Source organism: Protopterus annectens, chromosome 12.part0 (assembly GCF_019279795.1).
Source record: "Protopterus annectens isolate FY-2018-M chromosome 12.part0, PAN1.0, whole genome shotgun sequence".
NCBI classification, from domain to species: Eukaryota; Metazoa; Chordata; order Ceratodontiformes; family Protopteridae; genus Protopterus; species Protopterus annectens.
In genome coordinates, this window is record NC_056746.1 from 1,133,044,187 (window position 1) to 1,133,069,285 (window position 25,099).

Consider the following 25,099-nt stretch of genomic DNA (forward strand, 5'->3'; position numbering starts at 1 on the left):
CAAGTTCCACGCTGTACGGCAATCCCAATGCAAACTCTTTGTAGTTTCAAAACTTCGGACATATGGATAGAGACAGAGAGAGAGAGAGAGAGTGAGAGAGAGAGTAACAGGAAGGTAACAGTTCTGGACAGGTAAACTGGATTGGGGAGAAAGAAACAAGCTGGTGACTCCAAAAGAAAAAGTACCATGTCCAGGAATTCAACCTTTTTGGCAAAAAGGATGCAGAGGCAGTCTTCAACCTGTACTGCAGCAGCATTTATGAAACGTCACCTGGGAGCAGGACATTGCAAGAAGAAGAGCAGATGGGGTGAAGGAAATCATTCAGTCTTTATGAAGACATGAAAGGTGCAGATCGGGTGAAGGAAATTGGTCTTATAACGGAGAAGATATATGGAGCTACTTAAATTGGTTGAATACCATTTATGTCGATGAGTACAATGTCACCACACGTCATCACTCTACTACACATGTGCCGAGAATTAATATCGGTGAATACAAAACATTAAAAAAAAAAAACACAAAGAAAGTATAATTTCTTACGGGGGGATGCCATCCTGCACCCCCCAATGTGGGGGGCTGCAACCCAGACCCACTCCCTGCTAATTATCTATTCTAACTCTGAGATCAAACAGTCCCCAGGGAAAAGAGTATATTCCCTCCTCGGTGGTTGTCAATCTCACACGCTTGTCAACCATCTGTTTAGTTGACCAAACTGTGTTGATTAAACAGATGTTGACCAAAGTACCATTCAACAAAGTTACCAGGACTCATACATACAATGCATATATACATATATATGTGTGTGTGTGAGTATATATCCATATATATAATATATATATATATATATATATATATATATATATATATATATATATATATATATATACATAGATAGATAAACACACATATGCATATATTTAAATATATACATATATAATCATTAAAAAATGTATATATGGTACATATACATACATATGTATACACACACACACAGATAAATTGATATAGGCAGACATACTGAAATAAAGTATACATGGAGGTAGTTGCACATAAAATACATGGAATTGTGGTTTACACCACGAGGTGTATCATACAAAAAAGTACAGTCCTTTCAAGAAACCTAGTCAGAATGAGGTAAGTATCCATAGTGATTAACAGGGGAAAAGCTGACTCTGACAATAGAAGTTAGTGTCTATCAATAAGGAACAAATGTTTGATTTGTGTCCGTTGGGGTCTTGGGAGGTTTCCGGGTTAATATTTCCAGTTGGCTAGGAGTAAAAACATAAAGCAGCCAGCAAAGCCTTAAAAATAACTGATGCTGTATTTAAGAAGCTGTTCCCCTGAAGGAAGAAAGTACAGCTGTGTAAGAACTTAGTTTAACAGTATCTGTCCTACATATCATTGTTGCAGTATTCTAGTACTGATGAGTTATCTCGCTGAAATAACCTGATGCTTGGCCAGTATACCAAAGAAATAGCCCCTGATCTAGAAAAAGCATTTACTCTGTAGTATTTTGTGAAGTTGTATACAAAGGACCAGGTGACTTTTTCTAGCATGGCTCTGCAGTCAATGCCCTTGAAAGAGACACCAGAGGAGGATACATCTCTTGTGGTGTGGACTTTGACAGGTAAAGACAAGGACTTGCCATGGTAGGAAGAACAATAGAAGATAAGTCTTAGAAATCTAGTTGGAGATTATCTTCTTAGAGACAGGGTTGCTCAACTTGCTTTCTTGGAAGGAAACAAAAAGCTGGTCTGTTTTCCTAATGTCTTTAGTCTTATCAGGACAGAATCTTAATTGCTTGTGCACATCCAGGGAGTGCAGAAGCCTTTCACCCCTGTTCTATGGGTTTAGAAAGAAGGTCAGTAAATGTATAGCTTGATTGAGAGACTATTCAGTGACTACCTTGCACATGAAAGATGGGATATCCCCAAGAGAGACCTTATCTTTATGGAAGATAAGAAAAGGGGGTGTTAATAAGGACTTAAATTTCAAAAACTCTTCTGGCAGAAGTAAGGCCACCAGTAAAATAGTTTTCCAAGCACAAAATGTTAGGGAGGCAGAGGCTACTAGCTCAAAAGGTAGTGAAATATATATTTTTTCAAAATGAAGTTGAAGCAGCAGTAGTACGGAATTGGTGGAAAGTGGTTACACACCTATTATCAGTTGGTTACAGAGGGACTTAAGGTTTGGCAACTACAACATTCCAAGTGAGGAGAATGCTAAAATAGTGGATAACAAGAGGATAAGAGGTGGCCAATAGGTCCTAAAATGCATGGAGCAGTGCAGTCAGCAATGACTGCAGTGCATGTGACGCCTTTCTCTTTAGACTACGTTTCTTGATAGCATTCTGTGTGGTATTTAAAGTCTTAAAATTGGTATAGAACACAAAAAAGTAGAGCTATCAATAACCTTTCAGGTGCAAAGTGTAAATAATACAAAAACTGGGGTGTGTATGAGTACCAGTAGGTCTAAGACAGACCAGTAGGACATGGAACATTGTTGTTGTGAATACTACTGGGTTGATTCTGGGATGCAGCTGGCTTGGTGTGGCAGCACCTTGCAGTAAAGGAGAATGTGAATAGTCCATTCTTCTGCCTTCAGCACGGTGTCCCACTCACACCATCATAGTTCCCAACTGTCCAGATTTTCACAGAATGTCCAGACTTTTGACTTTGATTTTTGGTCCGTTTCTCATAAAATTACAGTTCTCTGGCAAACTGTAGGCAAATCACTGAGGACTCTAGTCAGAAAATAATGGCAGACGTTTGATTTTCAAACTTAATATCCTTCAGAAAATTCATGCTAATGCAAAACCTGTTCTGTCAACTTTCTAAGTTTGTAAGAGCAATATTTAAAAAGTGTCCCTATGTTTAGTCCTTTATCCCCCCATTATTTGTGGCTTTGTCCAAATTTCTTGCTGTAAAAATTTGAGAGGTATGCACACCATGGCAATGTAGGTCAGGTTACATAAGGTCATAGCAGATGATGAGCTACATGATGATAGGCAGACTATACACTCTTTCAGAATCTGAGTAGCTTTGCAAGTTCACTGGCTAGGAGTACCCGAAGAAAATATTTGATTAAAATTTTCGATCACTGTGGGGGTCCTGCAGAGGCAGTCTTCAAGCTGTAGCACAGGAGCATTTATGAAAACCTCACCTGGGGAGCAGGACATTGCAAGAAGTGCAGATGGGGTGAAGGATATCAGTCTTATAAGGGAGAAGATACACACACATATACACACACACACACACATATATATATATATATATATATATATATATATATATATATATACTATGGATCTACTTAAATTGACTGTATACCATTTATGTCAGTGATCAGTAGGACATCTACTGTTATAGTAAGTTCATACACAACTGTACTACGTCCTTCCTTAGATCACTGTTGCAGAGACCCTATGAACTCAGTTGCTCTATCTTTTTTCTATTGCAGTTCAAGCAGAACCAGCAAGAAATGTTTGTCTGGTAGGCCATTCATACATTGGGAGAGTACAACAGTTGCTGCACTAACTACAAATGGGAACAAACCTAGGTTTCATTGACAATCCATGCATCTTCAGATGGTTAGATACACCATGAATTTAATAACAACTCTCCAGAGGGAAATGGATCACTTCCACAAGCATTGGGACACTCTGTGTTTTTTTTTTTTTTTTTTTTCATTTTGGGGCAATGATTTATGTTCATTGCCCACATGGGTGTAGTTGAAAGCATAACATCGCACAGACAAGGAGTCTTGATTAAGCAGCTGCAGGTGTGGTTAATGTGGTCAAAAGCAGAGAAGAGGGTAAAATGAGACTTTGCTGAGTTGATATGGGCTATTGAGAGCATTAGGCAGAGGGTAAGCCCCTGCATGGACAGACTGATAGTAAAACAGGGTGGTGTATGAATAAGATATCCAAGCCTTAAAGACAAATTGCCTGAGAGGTACCGTGAGGATGAGGATCACATACCCTACCAGCAGATCTCAGGGAAATCCTGAGCTGGGTTAAGGAGGAGATGTTCTTCACAGAAGGGCAGTGACGTTTCCCTTCAAACTATACTGGGAGGCAGAACTGGTACTGCAAGCCACAGTAAAGTGGGGGTGGAAGACATAGGACTCATTAGATGGTCCTTCCATACAGATGATGCCCCAGGTGAGGGACACACAGTTTTTACCATATCTTTCCTCAACAGATTGTAAGATGGTCCTGTGGACTGATCTTGAAGTGCTAAAAATAGAAAAGGATATCTTGTGTTGTTTATAAGAAGCCAGCTACTGGCACTTGTACAACCAGAGATCAAAATGGGGACTCATGAAAATTCTGCCTGATCAAATCTCAAAACCTGAATTATTTGGATGAATCTGCAATAAACTTATGGCTACCTCCACTTCATTCTATTTTGTGACATTTAATTAATTTCACTAGAATGCTGTTTGATAATGTTGTTATATTAAATAATGAGATAAAAAGTGGTGTGAAAAGAACTATAATAATATGAAAAAATATTTTTCAAAGAAAATGCATGAAAATTAACTTGCTTTATTACAGAAATATCATATTTAACAATTGTGTGTATCTAATTGATTAAAAGATAAAAGAAGCTGGATTGTATTTGTCTTTTATCGAAAATGTAATATGTAAAAGAAAATCTGTAAAATGACGTTTAACTGTGCATTTGCCATTGTAAAAGCACGTTACAGCTTGGAGATGGAACTAAATCATACTTCCTGGCTCTTTAGAAGGGGTTTTCTGTGTGAAGATTCTAGCTAGGTTACATGATGATTCCTTGTTTGGACAGTAGCTTGCTGAGAATTCTCTCCCACCTAGAATTACATAAATGTGGAAACAGGAAGAGTAAGTTCTAAAATTACAACTAAAGTCACAGAAAATCCTGTTTGGGGATTTATAAATAGAAGAATTATCTGTTGATTCAAAGCAAATGAAATACAAAAGAAAGTGGAGTTTCTGTTTTGCTTGTTGAAAGATATACTTTTGACACAGTGCCTGTAAAGATTCCAAAATTCCATTTTAAACTGAAAAGTCAAAATCGTTAAGGGCACAGCAAATGTTTTCACTAGAAACAGATGGTTTCTAGTTTAGATATTATCATCTTCTATCTCTTTTTGAATATTTTATTTTGAGTTTCTTGAACAAACCTTGTAAGTGTGCTTTTGTTTTACTAGTTTTGACTAATTGATGGCAGCATGCCTTAAAGCTTGGAAAGGAGGGAATTGGTGCTGGAAAGTTTTATTTTATTTATTTTATTTTACATTTGTTGACCGGGATAGTCTGACTGGATGCATGTCCATTTTCAGTGGAGGCCCGGGGAGAAAAGCTCCAAGGGTAAGCAGACACAGCATTACATAATACCAGCATTACATATTACAAACAGACTATTTACAGAGATTACACAAGTAAGCAAGTTAAACATGTTCCACAGGTTAGAGTTAATCCTGAGCGCAAGTTAGGATTAAATTAAAATTACACAGTAAACTGGTTAACAGATTTTTACACATTCTAGAGAGAGTTAGCCAGGCTTGATACATTGACATAGCCAGTTCAGTGACAAATGTTGTTTGAATCTAGTTTTAAATTGACCTAAGGTGGAAAGTAAGGTAATATCAGCAAGAAGAGAGTTCCAGGATCTACTTACAGAGTTTGCAAAGAGAGAGTCACCGGCTGTGTTATTAATTTTGCTAGTCTTAATTAGTAGTTTGTTAGAGGATCGAAGCGGTCTAGGATTGTTATAGGGGGTGATAATATTTTTAAGTGCAGGAGTATTGTCCGGATTATAGAGTTGGTTATACTGGATTAGGCTGGGTAGTTCAAGCCACCCAAGCTGATTTAGATTGATGCAATGATGTGTCCTAAAAGGCAGCCCAATGGCAAACCTGGCAATGTGGTTGTAGCAAATTGAGAGTTTGTTAAGGACAGTCTTGTTTAAATTCGAGAGTAGAGGGGATGCATACAGAAGGGGTGAAAGAAGGTGAGAGTGAGCTATGGCAATTTTAGCTGGAGGGGTTAGGAAGGCTTTTATTCTGTAAAGTGACCCTAGTTTTTATTGATGGTTTTGATAGTTTGGTTAACATGTAGGTCGAATTTTAGATTATTAAAGTTCATAATTCTAATCTTCCTTTCCTCATAGACACAGCAGCAACCCAATCTATGTTAGCTTCATCAGATGCGTAAAAACTTCCATTTTCTAAAAATTCTGTTATAAGTGTAGGAGTCTCAGAGATTCTGTTGGACTACCCAGAGAACAAAAAACTCCATCCCAATTGAAAGAGGTCCATTAAAAGATCAGCATCCTTTTATTGAGGCAATTCCCCCCCTCTGAATTTGTTAGGTAGAGATTTAATGTGTAAGCTGAAATGTACTGTGTTTTGAACTCTGCATGTAGTCTTTTTGAATGTGCCAAATGAGCCCCCTCCACTGGGTCTGTATCCAGCCAATATTTGTCTGGATGAAAATACACTCTTCACAGTACTTAGATCAGAGCAGACCTCCAGTGTGGGTAACATAGAGGGACTTGAAGCTGTTCTCCTTAGCTGTGGACCACTCATAACAACGAGGTAGAACTCATACAAGATGCAGAACCAGTCATCATTTAAATCCTCATTCTTAAATAATATTGTGTGTGTGTGTTTACAGAATAATTTAATAATTTGGGTGAAGGTTCAGTAACTCCTGGTATGGTTATACTGAGAGGCACTGGGCTCTAATAACAGATAAATTCTCACCCAAAGAGCACAGGGCAGTAAGGGAAAGGAAGGGGAGAAATCAAATGCCATCATGGAAGTATCAAACCGAGAAAACTATAAAGCAATTAAGACAAGAAGTGTCACTGTTAGAAGAGTACAGAATTGGGAACAGATTAACAACAATACTCAGAAAGACAGACATGATAAAAGTAACATGCAGTATTATAACACGTCAGGATATATCGTGCACTATGGTAAATTATAAACTAAAAATATCAGCATAGGCGGAAAAAACTTAAAAGATATGCAGATAAATAGAAAAGTTCAAAATAATTTATTAATTACACAAAAAACTTTTACAGAGAATTGGGAAACAAGGCAAAAGGAATTTAAACACCACCAAAAAAGTAGAAATCAATACCTTTTGAAGAAATATCTATGAAGAGCCTGTGGAACATAACAAAGATGCTAAATGGATAAAAGAATTAAAAGAAAGATTAAGAAGTTCAAATGTACAGGATATGAAATGGGATGAAGTAACAGCAAGAGAGATTGAAACAAAGTTAAGAAAAGCGTCCAATTGGAAAACCTGAGGACCAGATGCAGTACCTAACTTCTGGTTAAAGGTATAAACATCACTGCATGAAGATTTAGCCATGAGTAAGAACTATTTATATGCACACCCCAAACAGACACCAGACTAGTTAACAACAGGAAAAACAATACTCCTACTTAACAATGAACCTTTAAGCTACCCTAAAAACTGTAGACCAATAACTTGCCTCGTGATGATGTATAAAACTATACAATGGAACTGATGCCGCTAGAGTTTATAGCCATTTAAAAGAAATCATGGCAATAGAAAAAAAGGATAATAAAAGAAAGGCATATGGAACAAAGGATCATTTGTTGTTAAATAAAGTCATAATGGGGAACAATAAAAAGGGGGAGAATCTAAGTATGGCATGGATAGACTACAAAAAAGCATTTGACATTATCCCGCATTCATGGATAAAAGAGTGCTTGAAAATGTATAAGATACACCCTACACTAATTGATTATATTACAGTGACCATGAAACAGTGGCAAACCACTTTGCAGTTAAGCCATAATAAAGGACAAATTATTACTCCAGATAAAAATTCAAAATGGGATATTCCAGGGTGACTGTCTGTCACCACTGCTCCTTTGTCTTGCCCTTAACCCATTAAGTTGTCTACTTAACAGATTAGGTCATGGCTACAATCTGGCTCCCATAAAACAACAAAGTGTAAAGACTTCTCATCTTCTTTTTGTGGATGATTTAAAACCGTATAGTTCATCAGATGAGGAACTGAAAGCACAACTGCAAGTGGTGAAAACTTTTCAAATGATATAAGAATGTTATTTGGTCTTGATAAATGTGCAAAGGCAGCCTTTAAAGCAGGAAAGCTGCAGCACCAAGAAAACATCAGTTTGGGACAAGAATGTGAGATAAAAGTAGGTGAGCATGGGGGCATGTATAAATATTTGGGAAATGGTGAATGATCAACAATAAACAAATGTGAATAAAACTTAGTAAGAAATATTTTAGAAGACTTAAATTAATACTGAAAACAGTGTTGACATCTACGAATAACATTCAAGCTATAAACCAATTTGCTGTTCCTGTCCTAACTTACAGTTTTGGAGTGACTGCCCTCAAAAGGTGTCGGATAAGTTGGACAGGAAAACTATGATGCTTCATACTCATCAAGTGATTTATAAATATCAGTGCATACCAAGACTATATATTTCCCATTCTGAAAGAGGCATGAGCCTCCTCGAAATTGACTACATGTATAGATCTGCAATCATGGGACTGCATACATATTTGCTGACCTCACAAGACCCAAACGTAGTGAAAGTTTTGAAACATGAGGAGAATAAGCCTAGATGGCTTAGTTTAGCAGACGCATTTCGGCATCAAGTAGGAATAGAGATCAAACCAGAAGTAGATAAAACTCAGGCAGCAACTGAATGTGCCAAAAACAAAAGAAAGAATACAAGGTGAAGGATCAAATGAGCAGGCAAGCAATATAGAAAATGCATAAATATAGTTGCAAGTATAGAAAGCTCTGGAACAACCTTATATCGATCAGGATCAAATGCAGGAATGGTTAAGGAGAGGTGAATTTAAACCAAAAGACAAAAGGTTAATATTGGCGGCCCAAAATAGTGGACTACATACATTTTGGTTTACAAAGTCCATTGAACATGTTGGAGAAAAAGACAAATATAGGCTTTGTAAAACAGAATTGTAAACAGTCACACACTTTGCTGCTGGTTGTGATATACTAATGGCAGAAGGACTGTATACTGAAAGGCTTAATAATGTGACAAGACTGATGCATTGGGGATTGTGCAGACATTATAATACTGAAGTAGCTGAAAAGCACTGGAAACATGAGCTACAAAACATTATAGCAAATGATGAAGTTTATATCACATGGGATCACTCATTACCAACAATCCAAAAAATAGATGCAAGAAAACCAGATGTAGTATACCATGAAAAGAAGACAAAAGTAGCATTGATTGAAATTGCTACACCCAGTGACTACAGTGTCTTATGTACAGAGAGACACAAAGTCATAAAATACCAGGATTTGTAGACAGAAACAAGGGCAATGTGGAAGAAGGATACCCAGACAGTTCCAATAGTAGCAAGAGCAATAGGTCTTATAAAAAAGAATTTACAATCATACTTCTATATGTTAACAGTAAGTATAACTCCATGCATTACTGGCCTCACTGCGAGTGCTGCAAAGAGCACTTTTGGCTAGCATCAAAGATTGAAACAATACTAATTTCATGAACTTTAATAATACTTTGACTTAGGAATGGGGTCCATTCCCATCATGGTTTTAGAAATCCAAAACACTTGGAGAAATTAAAAGGAGTAGTGCACTAATAAATATTGACCAACTTCAGACTAAAATAAAGATATTGTTATCTAGTTTGCAATTTATTTTTGATAAAAACCTTTATGTATGCAAATGTTAGATCAAGCTATGTTTATTTGACCATATATTTGCCATGCAAGGTATAGCTGTTCAGTCATTAGGAGTTTATGATCTCCATTTCTGCAGTCCTTATAATCATAACTCCTTAAGCAACGTATTTCCTATCCCCATTTTCTTAAGAACAATTTTCTTGATTAAAGATGGCAGGACTTCTGATAACCTTAGATTAGTTTATCTTCAATATCATTGAGGCAGGGTCTTCTTTGCAGCATTATTATTTTGCCGCAGAGTTCCCCCTGATGATAAGCTTTGGCTGCCTCATTGTCCATTGAAATAAATACATGCATTCACTATGTGAAGCAGCTTAATGCACTAACAGTGATATTGCACAAATGGGATGTGCTACAGGATTACAACTGCAGTCAGACAGTGAGGAAAACGACTTAAGGATGGGATTTAAAAATGCACAAAGTAACAAGTATTAAGTCTTAGTCCCTTATCTCTGAAATTATTTCTGCTGAATAGTTGCATACTGGAGCTGTTTGGTTAGCTTTTGCATACCCTACATCAACTTTATTACAAGCTGAGATAAGTACAAACTTGCAGTGTTATAAGATAGTATTGAATTTTATTTTTTCTGTTTATTGTTTCATTGAATATTGTGTTAAAAATAGTACTACATTTATCTGCTTATTTATTTGTTTCATGAAAATTGGAAGCTCTCTCCCTCTCTTCTCTCCCTGTCTGCACTTAGTTTTCCCCACCGACCCTCCCCGTTCTTGTTGTGGTATTAATCTTGGTGGCTTTGGAATTGACCGCCCCCTCCTATAAATTTGTGTTTGAACACTCCTCCTGGGCCCATCTCATTTGCTCACTCAACCGAGTGCAGCGAGATCATATTTTGATTTCAGACACTCCTAACATTCCCATCTGTTCAGCCCTATCCCAGCTCTATCCTAGTCTAGTCTCATTAGCTCATCCTGCCTAATACAGAGAGAACATTTGAGTAGGCATACCCACTTAGGCCCTGAACTTGTCTGATTTAAGACTGCTGGAACAGGGCTCAGTTCTGAGTTTTTTACCGGTTAATTGGGTAATTTGTTGAAATCAGTTTGCTTGTTTTCTATTGTTATATATTAAAAAAAAAATTTGCACTTTATCTGCTTTCACTGTATTTGTGTTTCTTCCTACTTTATTACCTTATTTTGCTTTTGCCTCTTCTTAAAAGTACTCAATTGTGTTTATTCTGCTGCGTTTATTACTGCTTGGTAGTAGCCTGATTAAATTGTAACTCTTATTCTTTGGTTATTATTGCACTTGGACTTCAGACCAGTTGTTTTACATTAAGAAGGTTTGTGGTCTGCACTGTTGTGGCAGGACAGGTAGCTTACATCCTTCTAAGTTGGGAATTGCTGATTGAAGGCTCAGTGTCTGTTATTCTAAAAGTGTATTAGTTCTGGTTTAAGCACTTGGGCTCCAGGCCAGTTATTTTACATTAAGAAGGTTTGTGGTCTGCACTCTTGTGGGAGGAGAGGCTTGATTCTACACTTCTGAGCTGGGAATTTCTGGTTAAAGGCTTACTGTGCCTGTTCATTTGAACTGTTTTTCTGATATTGGTGCACCTTGTCTGCTGTAGCATAGACGAGATTCAGGCCTGCTGAATCTAGCTTTGTTTGTATAACTTGAGCACTAATCCAGGCCATCTTTTTTGGAGAAGGTTCCCTTCCACCCTAGTGGCAGAAGTGTGCGGTTAGAACTTGTCAGATTGAAGACTGCTGGAACAGGGCTCAGTATTGAGTTTTTTTACTGGTTAACTGGGTAATTTGTTTAAATCAGTTTGCTCGTTTTCTGTTGTAATAAAAATGCACTTTATTCATCTGCTTTTACTGTAATTGTGTTTCTTCCCACTTTATTACCTTATTTTGCTTGTGTTTCTTCTTAAAATTACTCCATTGTATTATTCTGCTGCAGTTATTACTACTTGGTAGTAGCCTGTTAAAATTGTAATTGTTATTCTAAGCCTTTTGGTTTAAGCACTTGGACTTCAAATCAGCTGTTTTACATTAAGAAGGTTTTTGGACTGCATTGTTGTGGCAGGACAGGTAGCTTACATCCTTCTAAGTTGGGAATTGCTGATTGAAGGCTCAGTGTCTGTTATTGTAAAAGCGCATTAGTTCTGGTTTAAGCACTTGGGCTTCAGGCCAGTTATTTTACATTAAGAAGGTTTGTAGTCTGCACTCTTGTGGGAGTTGAGGCTAGATTCTGCCATTCTGAGCTGGGAATTTCTGGTTAAAGGCTTATTGTGCCTGCTTATTTGATCTGTTTATTTCTGTAATTTATGTGCCTTGTTTGCTGTAGCCCAGAAGTTAGTCGTTTATTGGCCATTTTGGGCTAATTTCTATCTCTTTCATTTCCCTGCTATAAAAACCTCATTTGCGTGGTTTTGCACGCTGGGCAGTGCCAGTTAGCTAGGGTTACACTATTCCCAGCTCCACGAAGTCTGCTCTTCAATTTTTCCCTTGGAACTAGACAAACTTTCAACTTAAGCACTCAAACCATTCATTTCACAGCCCAGCACTTGCTCAAAACTCATAGCAAGCACTAATTAACCCTAGCACTAGGCCCCCTATACTGTCCAGAAGGACAAGGTTCTCTATTAATCCCTACCAGCTAATCAGTAAACAGTTCACTTTACCTATTCAGGTATGTCCAAAGGGCAGTTTCCGGTGTACTCTCCAGTCCAACTGGTGAATCTGGGCATTTTGAGGCAATGTTACAACTGCCTCATGTACACAGACAACCCTCTCCTCCTACCACCAAACACTAATACATGTGAGAGATGCAATTATACAGCCAAACTGGAGGCAAAGCTCTCTCAACCCAAGATTGGAACTGACAGTCAAGAGGAGAAGGAAAATACTTGCAACACACCACCAGTCTCACATAGACCTACTAAACCAATACCAGCAAATAACACACACAAATACACGAAAACATACTCGGAGGCTCTAAATAAAAATCTGCAAAAGCAACAGAGACTTCCAAAGCAGACACCCAAGCAATCTCCACACCCCATCACAAACCATGAAACACATACTTCACATAATCAGTGTGTCATGCAATCACAGCCCTTAACGCAAAATAACATACCCAACACACTAGTAATAGGTGACTCTATAGTCAGGCACACTGATGTCCCACTCACTAGGCTGAATAAGAAGAAGGTTACTGTTAGCTGCCTGTTGGGTGCCAGGATCCGCCACATAACACAAGCACTCAGGTCACTCCAGAAGAAGTACAAATATGACTCTGTCATTGTCCATGTTGGTGTAAATGACCTGAGCCATACCTCTCTGGACTACATGAAAAGAGACATGGAAAAGCTCTCTGATCACGTAGCCCAGGCCGGTATGACCCTGACCCTGAGTAGCATCCTGCCCTCACCAAGAATGATGCCACAGTATAAAGGAAAAATGATCAATTTCAACAATTGGCTAAGTTTCTGGTGTAATTCAAAGGGGATCCAGTATCTGTCCAACTGGGATGACATGCTCGATAAGCCACGTTGCTTCGCAAGAGATGGCTTGCACCTGTCACCCTTAGGCTTTCGAATACTGGTCAAGGCTTTTGTCACCCCCATAGTGCCTTTTTTAGGCAAGGTTCAAAAGACAAACCCACCACTGTAAACAGCACAAGTAACCAAAAACTGAGGGTAATGCTACGCCAGAAGTCTAAACCTCAAAATGCATGCACTTGAGGCACTCCTCAGTATGGAGAACATCGATATCTGTGCAGTTACAGAAACCTGGTTTAAGGCTCCAGAGAGCACCCTAGCACTACCAGGCAGAACCCAGACCGAAACACAAAAGGTGGGGGTGTATCCATATTCATCAAGGATACCCACACCTCCAGGTTAGTGGCACAGCACAATGCCTCAGAGATCATCCATGTGCAACTAACAATGGGAAAAACTGCAATTCAAATTGTAGCTTGGTACAGATCACCCACCATGACCCAGGACCCCCATTCCACATTTCTGGAGACAATGGAAAATATGAAGGTCCTACCAAATGCCTTATTATTGGGTGATTTGAATTACCCAAACATTAACTGGGAGAACTACTAAAGTACTAACTCCCTTGCCCAATGCTTCCTAGAATTTATAAACTCGAATGCCCTGGATCAACTGGTCAACACCCCCACCAGAAGTGGCAACACATTGGACCTGGTCATCACCAGCATGGGCGACCGGTGTTCTAAACTGGAGCCCAAACCCTCGCTGGTTAGAGCAGACCATAGACTAATCACTCTGGATATCCACATTCCGCCCCCCCCCACCCCCAATCAAGGAAACCACCGTGAAAAACTTTTCAAAAGCAAACTTCACGTTACTTAAGACCAAGGTGGAAAGGTTCACAGCCCCCATGCTAAAGGACAACGCTGTCCAAGCTGCTGAATCCCTTACAAAGGCACTCTATGTGCACCTGCAAGAATGCATAGATCATGCTATCCCAAGCAAAATCAAGACTCACTCCTCCAAGAAAAGGAAACCAGTCTGGTGGACCCCTGCCATAAACAAGCTATACAACAGGAGGAAGAAACTAGTGCAGAAAAGAGTAAAATCCCAAGAAGGAAAGACATCCCTGATCAGTATCAGCAAGAAACTATGATCCCTCATAAAATCATCCAAGGCTAGCTTCGAAAGAAAAATTGCCAAGAACTCCAAAGATAACCACAAAGTGTTCTTTAGCTATGTCAAGAACCTAAGGGGAAACTCTCAGCTCTGCTCTGAGTTAGTGCAGAATGGCACAAAATACACTGAACCGACTGATATTGCCAACATTCTGGCAGAAGGTTTAGTGCAAACTTCACCCCCTCTCAGCCCCTAAAGGGCCCAAACCATACCAGAAGAATGTAGAGCCCCAGCAATCACTGACACACAGGTTAAAACAGCCCTATCCAAAGCCAAAAACACAGCTTCAATGGGACCGGACGGTGTCCCAGGCTGTGTCTTACACAAGCTCCAAAATGAACTAACCCCTCACCTAAACACTCTGTTCAAACTCAGCCTCTCTACAGGCTATGTACCCATAGAGTGGCGCACAGCAACAGTTATCCAACTCCACAAAGGTGGAGCCACAAGGGTCCCCAGGAACTATCGCCCTAAAAGCCTGACTTGCCTGGTCTGCAAGGCTATGGAGCGCATCATCATGGAATTCATTAACAGAGACATTGGGAACCTTCAAACAATGGATCCTACCCAGCTTGGCTTTGTTAAGGGCAGATCATGCCTCCTAAACCTGGTGGACTTCTTTGACACAGTTACCAAGGCTTTAGATGAGGGAAAGAAAGTCCACACAGCCTACCTAGACCTCGCAAAGGCTTTCAATACCATTCCACATTCTGGTATTATAGACAAGCTCACCAGCCTGAACATAAACCCCTACGTCACGAGATGGGTTGCCAATTGGCTCATGGATAGAACCCACACAGTGAGAGTTGCAGGCTCTAGGTCCGACTCTAATCCAGTTACAAGTGGCATCACCAGGGCTCAGTCCTGGGACCCCTCCTGTTTGGTATATACTTCTCAGAGGTACAGGCAAGCACAGGAGGACTATGGCTGACCAAGTTCATAGACGACTGCAAACTGGGGGCCATAACTGACTCTCTAGCTGATACAGACATCCTCCAGAAGAGGCTCACTGAGACGGATACCTGGTGTCAAAATCATGGCCTCAAGCTAAATGCCAAAAAGTGCATAGTCATCCATTGTGGAAAAAACAAAGTACCCGCGAACTACCACATACGTGGTAGTCCCCTAAATACAGAAAATGTGATAAGGGATCTGGCGACCCAAGTAGATAGTAATCTCTTCTTTGATAATGACATTGCCAAGGTGGTTAGAAAATCCTTCTATGTGGCCCACCTAATCACAAAAGGGTTCGCATCTAGAACAAAAGAGGTTATTGTGCCCCTCTACTCATCAGACCCATCATAGAGTACAATGCCCCATTTGGGATGTACCTTACAAGACACCTGCAACAGCTGGAAAGACCACAGAAGTACCTCACCAAGAGGATTACTGGCCTCAAACATATGCCCTATGCAGCACGACTGAAGAAACTCCAGCTGTACTTGGTTGCATACCGCTTACTCAGAGGTGATCTCTGTCTGACATACAAAGCCATGTCCAAACCAGAATTGATGGACATGCTCCACCTAAAAAAAATTCCCAAGAGCCACACGCTCTAGGGATCTAAGCCTCACCACAACGATAAACAGGACTTGCTGGAAGGATAGATCCCTGTCACAGAGACTCCCCATGCTTTTGAACAGGATTCTAATCTACATTAGGCAGAGCCCCTCACTAACACTCTTCAAGAGAAACCTTGATGAGTGGATGGGAAACAGAAAATTTACCCCAGGGATCGCTGCAGTGACTCTGCTGGACAGAGGCACAGTGAACTAATGGCTGTGCTGGACCGAGGCACAGGGAACTAATCTAAGGGGGCGGTGAAAGCCAACACATTCTGGTTAGGCTTATAGATGCCGTCAGGCAGATAGTCTTATACTTACCTATGAACCTATAAATAACTATTTTGTGTAGGGGGCTTGTTGATCAGTCTTTTAGTTATCTTGTTTCATGCTAACTACAGTTTTTACGTCAGAATTTCTTTTTCGTCTTTTTCTCATTCTGCATGTGTATTTAGGGCACACTCTAAATTTACCAGTGTTAGTATCGAACCTTGATACTAGCAATATCCGTTCCACAAGTGCTATTACCATCCGATCCTTGAGGAAGCCAAGGGTTCATTTGCAAACAGATTCTGAAGCATGACTTTTTTCGGCTGTTTTAATGCGATAGTGGCAAAAGGGGTGGAGCTGCACAATTGAGCTTAAATAAAAGTATTAGATAACTAACGGGTCCCAAACCAAAAGCAATGCAGTAAAGTTAAAACTGCCTTTAATGAGAGCTACCGTTTTCTAATTACCGTGGTACAAAGTTTTTTTTTACAGAAAATGCAAACCAGGAAGGGAAATGGAACCAAACATGTGAACGTCAAACTTATCACTTAAACCAAACTCGAGTAACCAACAAACAAAACAAGCGGCTCGAAAACAAAACAAAAGTAAACAAGTGGCTGGAATGTATGCGTTTATCATCAGGAGTCACTCCACATACTGTACAGGTGCATTTTATACTAACAACACTAAGTACAGATTGTCACTTGATAGTGATAATAGCAAACACAGTGTGTCCTACAGGTCACTCTTCTTACCTCTGAAGGTGAGCTCGACGCGTCGCTCGTACTTCCCAGGGAGGTTGGACACTTTCTTAAGGTTGACGCTTAAAGACATGTTGCCTGTGATCCTTGATCCTTCTGTCCGGCTGTCTGTCAGCAGCACCCTTTATTCTTCTTTAATCCAAGATTTCTGAGCAGCATTCCTTTAAGGTGTCTATGCTCTTCCTCCAGTTTCAGGTTAGTATTTTACTCTGAATTGTAATGATCCTGACTCCAGATGAGCTTCCCTGGCACTGCACCTGCGGATTGTAGCAGGCCACCTGCTCCAGCACGTATGGCCTCCTGTAGTTAGAGTCTGGCAGTGATTTAGGGAGGGAGATGGATGGGAACCTGACTCGCCTAGCAGGTTTGGGCGCTGCTGTTGTTGTACACAGTGTATTCCAGAGTGTGTGTGCGTGCACTCCACACCTTGAGTCACAGGTAATTGACAGATACCTTTAGTAAACACATAACCATTCCCTGCCGAGTTAGGCAAAGGAGTTGACTGCACAGACACTCTAGGAATGTGGTTTGCCGAGAAACTGAAAGGAAAGCTTTACTCGGGTATACATCTCATACGTCTCTATAATTCTTCCTGATTTTGTCACACTTTACCTTGTCCCTCCCAAGCTTTAAATTCCAATTACTAAATCCAAAACTACAAATGCATTCACTCGTTTATCAGGTAAGGAAATACACCCTAGCTGCAAAAGTTCATTTTAAGTTTGGGTACCACAGAAGGTGGAGCGCACCTTATTTGTTAGGCAGAATGTTGCCTCTGCAACGCTGTGGGATACCGTGCCTGCTTTCATGTATTAATTACATAGATGGGCACTGACCACAAAGTGGTTTCGGTTGTTGTGTGATAAACATAGTCAGCTATTAACGTTTATTTCAGATCTTGTACATGTTTATTTTCTGTATTATATAATTAACAGTGGTTGAAAGGTAACTGTTAGGCCTTTGTTTCAGTTTCTCCACATTAATTTCTCATATGCACAGTTTTAATCATCGATACTTTGTTACATTTTAAGTTCTCTGTAGACGCTGCAAAAAGGCAGGCAAGAGAACATAAATAAGCGCCAGGTATCTTAGGTGGGTACGCACTACACCACATGAGCTCACTTCAGCTCCTGGTAAGGGTCTCTAGGATTGCTCTCAACCTTTTATTGCCAAAATGTGAAGCACTCTCTCTCTTTCTGCCTCTCTCTCTCTCATAATGTGGAACAAATCACTATCTTAAATACTGCACACCATTGTATGTTAATAAGCAAAAAAAAAAATATATATATATATATATATACACACACACACACACACACACACATATGTAAATAGTTAAATTAGCAGCCAAAACAAAACGGAATTATTTGGTCCTTGACAAACTGCATCCACTACATTTATTTTTTCAAAGATCAGTGGGCAGTTATTTGTTAGTTAATTATACCTGCATGAAAATTGTAACTATCCATTTAGTCTTCTGTGAATTTTCCATATAGGATGTGTGATGGCCATGCCCTGGCCCAGCAATCAAGGAGCCTCAATCCTCATCACTAACACCAGGGAGGTCATCTCCTAGAAGAGGAAAGGATAACTAATGCACACAGAAAAGTACAATTTCCCTTAAGTGCATACAGAGATCACAGTCAGTCTGGGGCTGGTTGCTTCTCTGCTCACCAGGTCCTCAATAAGACTCCCCACAGGCATAGCTATAGGGTCCAGGTCTCAGCTTAGCTGGGCAAGCTAAAATCTCCAGTACCCTCTCTGTCCAACCAGTGCTTCGTGTCCCTGCCAAGTAGCTGACACACCACACACACACACACACACACACACACACACACACACACACACACACACACACAACTTCACAGACACTCCTGGGAAAGGCTGACTCAGATTCTCCAGCTGTGCCTCTTTACCCAGACCCTGCCACCACCCAGCTAATAATATCAGCTACTAAAAGGCCCTTAAAAGGGTGTCCAATTATTACTGTGCAATTTATCCAATTGGTAATGTGACTACTCAGTCTAGACTTAATTTGGAGTGACTTAGACAGTAAAATCTGTAAATATGTAATGTACTTTAGAGGTTAAATTATCTCTACATAAACCAGCCACAGGTAAAGGTTTAAAAATATTTAATAATAAATAATTAAAACACAAGACAAAACTACTACAGTACAATGCTACACAAGTTCAGAGATCACACAGAAGCTTAAAACAATATAGTAGGAATGATCTGATTTCAAAGAAAAATACTTAGTCTAACTTTCTTCTCAGTTTAACTATTCCTAAGAGAAATCACAGTGCTGTTATCTTACTTACATACATAAAGAGCAAGCAGTGCTGGGTTATATGTCCAAGATCAAAATGCATACAGTCTCTCACTGAACAATAGTTTTTAAACACTAACCAACAGCTCTGCTGAGGCCCTCCCAGATTACATCATTTTGACACTTAAGTTTTCTCAGGCCACAAACTGCATTATTTAGCAAGATAACACCTGCTCAGGAAACTACAACAATACAAGTCATTTCACATATACACTCTAGCAGAAACCAGAGCAATAAAGCACCTTCCATATGTAAATTCTTGCCCTTAACTTTAACCTTAAAACAATGGGCATGAAACCTTCATCCAGACCCACTGGAGCTGACTTGTAAACATCAAAGAGATTCATAAGATCTTTTCAGCTTCAAAAGGCACATTTGAAATGCTTGGCTTGGTTTTCCTTACAGCAGATGGCAATGTTGCAACAATCCTGAAGTTCACATTTTACAGTGTTTTCTTTCATTTAAAAACACAAGCCTGTATTTTACATTTATATATACAGTTGATAGAATTATGTATCAAATTCTATTTGACTAGGCTGGCAGCCTTCGCCCATCTTCCTCCAATCTTCACAGGATGTAACAATAATGAGTGTAGTTTAACAACTCAATACAACTTCAAGGAATAAAAAAAGTCATACTGAAAAGCAGACTATTTTTAAATCAGAAACAGTGCTTTTTAAATATACATCTGCTCCTAACGAATACATTTGTATTAGGATTTTGGAGTTAATTAGTAGCTACCGGTACTGCTACAGAGCATGACTTTACAGGCAAGAAGACACTAAACATTATTTACTGTTTACTGCACACTTCCATTTCAGCACAGCCTGTTGTAATCTGTCGCCTGATTTACAACATGGTGGAAGTAAGCACAAACCTGCAACGGTACAAGCCCACTGAAGTTGCAGCCTTGAAGAAATAAATTAAAACCATATGCTGTAACTCAACAACATTGTCAGTATGAATGCCATCCTTGGACTCCACTGAAAAGAGGGCATTGGTCTAGTGAAACTAGACTATATTCTTTCTGGACATTCCACAGCAGAAGAATGAATGTGGTTCATAGATCAATTCCCAGCGTGACTACTGGAACAGACCTTAAATTACAAATGCAATGTATTTCCACCTTATACTCCAGGAGAAGGAAGATGAGGCCAGGAAATAGTGATTCTATTTTCACATCAGAAGTACAAACAGCCCAGAAAAGTAGAAGTTTTGGAAGGGGAAGTTTTGACACAGAGGGATTTTAAAAGCTCTGTGTCTGTGTGCATGTGTGTGTGTGTGTGTGTGTGTGTGTGTGTGTGTGTGTGTGTGTGTGTGTGTGTGCAGAACAGAAGTCCGTGAGCATGTGTGTGTTTACAGCCTTGAGGCAGGACTGTAGATTAGTAGATTTACTGACTAAAGTGAGTGTGCATGTATTTCCCATAAGAAATATGCAGGGAACTCTGGATCAGGCCCCAGACCAATGTATGCATCAGTAAATCATCATTACTATGGACTGTGTCATACATACACATTCAGTTTTGTTGAATGAATAGATACAGTCATCTGACTAGTTATGGTTTCAGAGAGCAAGAAGATTAGAGAAAACTGCTAAATGTATGTTCAAAAGTAGTAGAAATACAAAGTGATCAGGTCTGTAAAGTTTATAAACAGCAACACAAAATATTAACTAAAATTATGTCTGTTTAATAATTTCTTGTGTAACACAAAAACATGCCTTGAATTGCAAAACATCATAAGTAAGTGAAGGCTACCATGGGATAGTTGAAATTTGCTAAATGTATTACAACGGGAAAGTGAAAAATATAATGCAGTAGAAAATAGTAACACAAAACATAATGCATTAAGGACATACTATGCTAATGAAGTGTATATAAAGTAAAGGTATAAAAGCTCTTATTTTAAGATGGACAAAATTTTAATGGGATGTATCTAACAGAGGATGCCAAAGCTCTGATGAGAGGATGCTGTTACAGGAATGGGCTCACAGAGGGGAAGGTAAATTTTCCCACATTTGAATTACTTACAATTATAGTGTGTTTTGTATAACGCTATAAAACTGCATGACTATAAATCTTCAAATTTTGTGCAAGAATTTGCAATGAGCACATGTTTAAGGAATGTGGTTGCTATTCAAGCATGTGACAGAAAATTAAATGTCAAATGCTCATGTCAAGGGTCAAACAAAGTTATTTCAAAGGTCAATTTGGTATATACTCTAATGAAGCAGTGACACAGCATGGCATGTACTAAATAACAAAAGTGGCTAGTGGCATAAATATAGGTCACTGAATGCATTACTTGTAGTACATAAACAAGTAAACATTGTGTTTTTTCTTATGAAACTAAATGTAATCCAGACTGTAATTACAGAATGCATTGATTTACTTATGGGGATTGGCATACTGGTTAAGGTATTTACCTCACAGACACAAAACACAGGGTTTGATTCTTGGAAGGCATGGCTAGGCTTAAAAAAAGGCTGCCTGGGATCATTAGTTTAATAATCACCTGTGAAATGAAACAAAGATAAAATGCCATTTCTTCTTAATCAAAAACGGAAAAGAACACATCTTATCTGTCTGTAAAGTTCTTTTTGGTTTAATGAGTAACATTGCCACAGTCTTTCATATGCTGATTGATAAAGTGGCTATCGAGAAGAAAACTTCCATAGTGATGTGGTAACAGATGAGAAATAAGAGCAAAACTGAAACTGGATAGCATTTACTGTGCCAGTAATAAAATGCACAATTAAAATGAATACAGCAACCAGTAAAACACTGAATATTTATTACACAAAACTTGAAACTCGTGTGAATAAAATAACATTTCAACAGATCAGAAAACGTGGAAGTAAATAAGGAATGCACAATCCATTAAACATTGCAGAATTAATTTACCAACGAAGAATCAATATTCAAGTTTCAGGGGTGCCTTAAATTACATTTTAGAGCATTTTTGCAATAATTTGAAGTCAGAAAAGGTGAATTTAACTCCCAGGTATATAATTAAGTATGTGTACTTGGTCTAAGAAATGGCCACCAACAATACAAAATATTCTGATCAAGAACTGACTGATAAGCACTGCATAAGTTAAAAAAACACCCCTATATGTTTGCCTTGATTTAAGCCAAGATATTTAAACATTAAAAACAACTGTGTAGGATAACATACCAGTTCAAATGTATCGATTTAGTGCAACTGAATGGAATAGAGCTCTTTCATTGAGAGATGACCAGCTTTAATGGGATGCATTTTTTTCAGTGATTATGCTAGGTTTTGGATATCCTCGGCTGGGGTGCCTTCTGTGCGGAGTCTGCATGTCCTCCCTGTGGTCGTGTGGGTTTCCTCCGGGTGCTCCGGTTTCCTCCCACATCCCAAAGACATGCTGCAGGTGGATTGGACACTCTAAATTGGCCTTAGGTGTGCATGTGAGTGTGCCTTCTGTGGAAGGTTGGGCGCCGGGCTGGCAACTCGACACCGTAAAACTCCACTGCCATTCAATGTGCGGACAAGGTGATCCGCTGTGGCGACCCCTAACCGGGAAAAAGCCGAAAGAAGAAGAAGAAGAAGAAGATGCTAGGTTTTGGATGGACAGCTATTCCCCAGTGGTAGTGTGGTCTTCTGAGCCCCTCTTTCCCCAGGCCACAGATTGCTGTTTCAGTGGTATGTACCCGAATGTTTAGTCCTGTGGTCCGGAGTCACCTGCCTGCTTGATTGCTGATAATGGTGGTGACATGGATGGACTGCAGAGATGAAAGCCTCCAATGCTACTCACCAGGGTGGCTTGATAGTTGAGTGAGAGCTCTACCTTCCTAGCATGCCAGTATCTCATTATAGGCTAGGTGGGTGTGAAGTATGTTCTTATGATCTCGACCCCAGGTTCTGGGCTGCAACATTCTCCTTGGCCTGCCCCTTGCCCATCCCAGTAGCCTATCTGTGCGCTACTCTCCACCAGGACTACACAGGAAGGATCACATCCATGAGCACATTATCTTCTAAAGCCTCATTATCCTTTCCACCCTTATATGAGCAGGTGAAGCCTCATTCCTAATTTCCCCATGCCAAACTCCTGCAGGTACACAAGTCCCAGTCAAACCCGGGTCATGTGATTTGTTGTATCCCTCTATGGCATCAAAGCTGGCTAAGTGAGAACCATATACTTAATTATACTAAGATGAGAACTTTCCTTTAAGATAGAAGGTCTCCATTCTGAGAGAACTGTACAACTAGTTTTTAACCAGTATGACAAAGTCCTTTCCGCATTATATTTTACAAGCAAGGTGAATGTTATTTGTGTGGGGAAATATCAACCTTCCAACTATGCAACAGAAATAAGTTTTATTTTGTCAAGTACTCTACTCATATGTAAAAGGATGAAAGAAGAAACAGTAAAAAGTACTTAAATGGGATAAAATATGAACTAGTGGACAAGCATTCCAGAGCTACAGAGATTAATCATACAAGTGCTCCATGTTTTCTTGTACAACTTTGGTATAAACAGAAAATAATGGGGGCACAATTAAAAAACCCAAATTGTGAAGAGGATTATGGTAGTAACCTCCCAACCAAAAGAATACAAATAAGATAGTCACTCTGATGTCAGCCAAATGCAGTTATTTTTGGCAATGTAGATGCAGCAGATCTTATCTGATCCTTACAGAATACTGTTTCTAAACCAAAATTATTTAGGCACATTATGCGAGAAATCTGACAAATATATTTGCTCTTTGATAGTATTTACATCTCTTTTTATACAAAAAGTGAAGGATTTTTAGAAAGATTTGATCTGTTACAGATGTCAGGAGTCTGAAGTTTGCCTTTAACATGTTAATGCTTGCTATGTACAGTTTTTCTAGACAGAAAATATTACTGATCATGTATTACTTTGCAGAAATCCTAACCTAATGCCACCTCTCTAGATTTCTCCATGACTTAAGGCTAAATATGTAGCTTAATCATCAAGGTGTTGCTTTGCTTAGACATAATCATTCTGTTAGCCTAAATCTTTATGCTATAGAATAGAAAAGTCCCTTTTCTAATATGCATGCACCTCTAAATTAAAATGAAATATATAATAAGAAAGAAGGATACTACATCTGATGGATGCCAAGGATTTTATACAGCATAAACAGTATGCATTTCAGAAATGTTCAGTTTGCATCTCCCTTGAAATGAATTAGGGCTACCTTTGTTTAGGTTTATTATATGCCCTGTTATTTCTGTTTCAGAATGTTATTTGCTTGGATGTGACTGCATTTTTAACATGGTTTGGCCTTGTATTATATGCTATTTTTGCTTTAGAACTAATTTTTGCAGGTAAGTGATAATAGGTGTTTACTTAAATATGCGATTGCTACATGACACATTAAAAATATATATATATTTGGTTAAAAAGTCCTTCAAAACTATAATGGCCTCAAAGAATTTGAAATTCCTGGTCCAAGAAAAATGAAAAGCTTCACGATCATCTACTAAGGGAACATATCTGTGAAAGTTTTCCTTAACCTCAGCAAACATATTGATAATACCATGACCAAAACCTTTACCCAACTCAGACTCTGCTATGTAATCTCCAATCCCCTAGCTCCTGCAACCCACAAAGCCTTAGTCAAAAATGTATTAATACCCAGACTGAAATAGGACTTTCTTTTATTCCATCTCCTCTAGTACAAATACTCAAAAACTACAACAATTAATAAATATGCAGATTCATTATCCTCACTGACCAAAGAATACACCAATGCCTCCAGCTGGAACACTGCAAGTGGATACCAGTCAGTGAA

The 25,099-nt window shown here is 39.1% G+C and overlaps 1 protein-coding gene across 1 annotated transcript in view; it reads right to left on the reverse strand.

Moving 5' to 3' along the window:
- LOC122817026 (fer-1-like protein 4) overlaps positions 1 to 17,441 on the reverse strand; it is a 1,119,105-nt gene extending 1,101,664 nt beyond the window's left edge. Inside the window, exon 1 of the mRNA XM_044090141.1 lies at positions 16,976 to 17,441. Coding sequence (XP_043946076.1) covers positions 16,976 to 17,054 — 79 coding nt within the window. The 5' untranslated portion in view covers positions 17,055 to 17,441. The remainder of the gene's footprint in view (positions 1 to 16,975) is intronic.
- Positions 17,442 to 25,099: the final 7,658 nt, after the last annotated feature.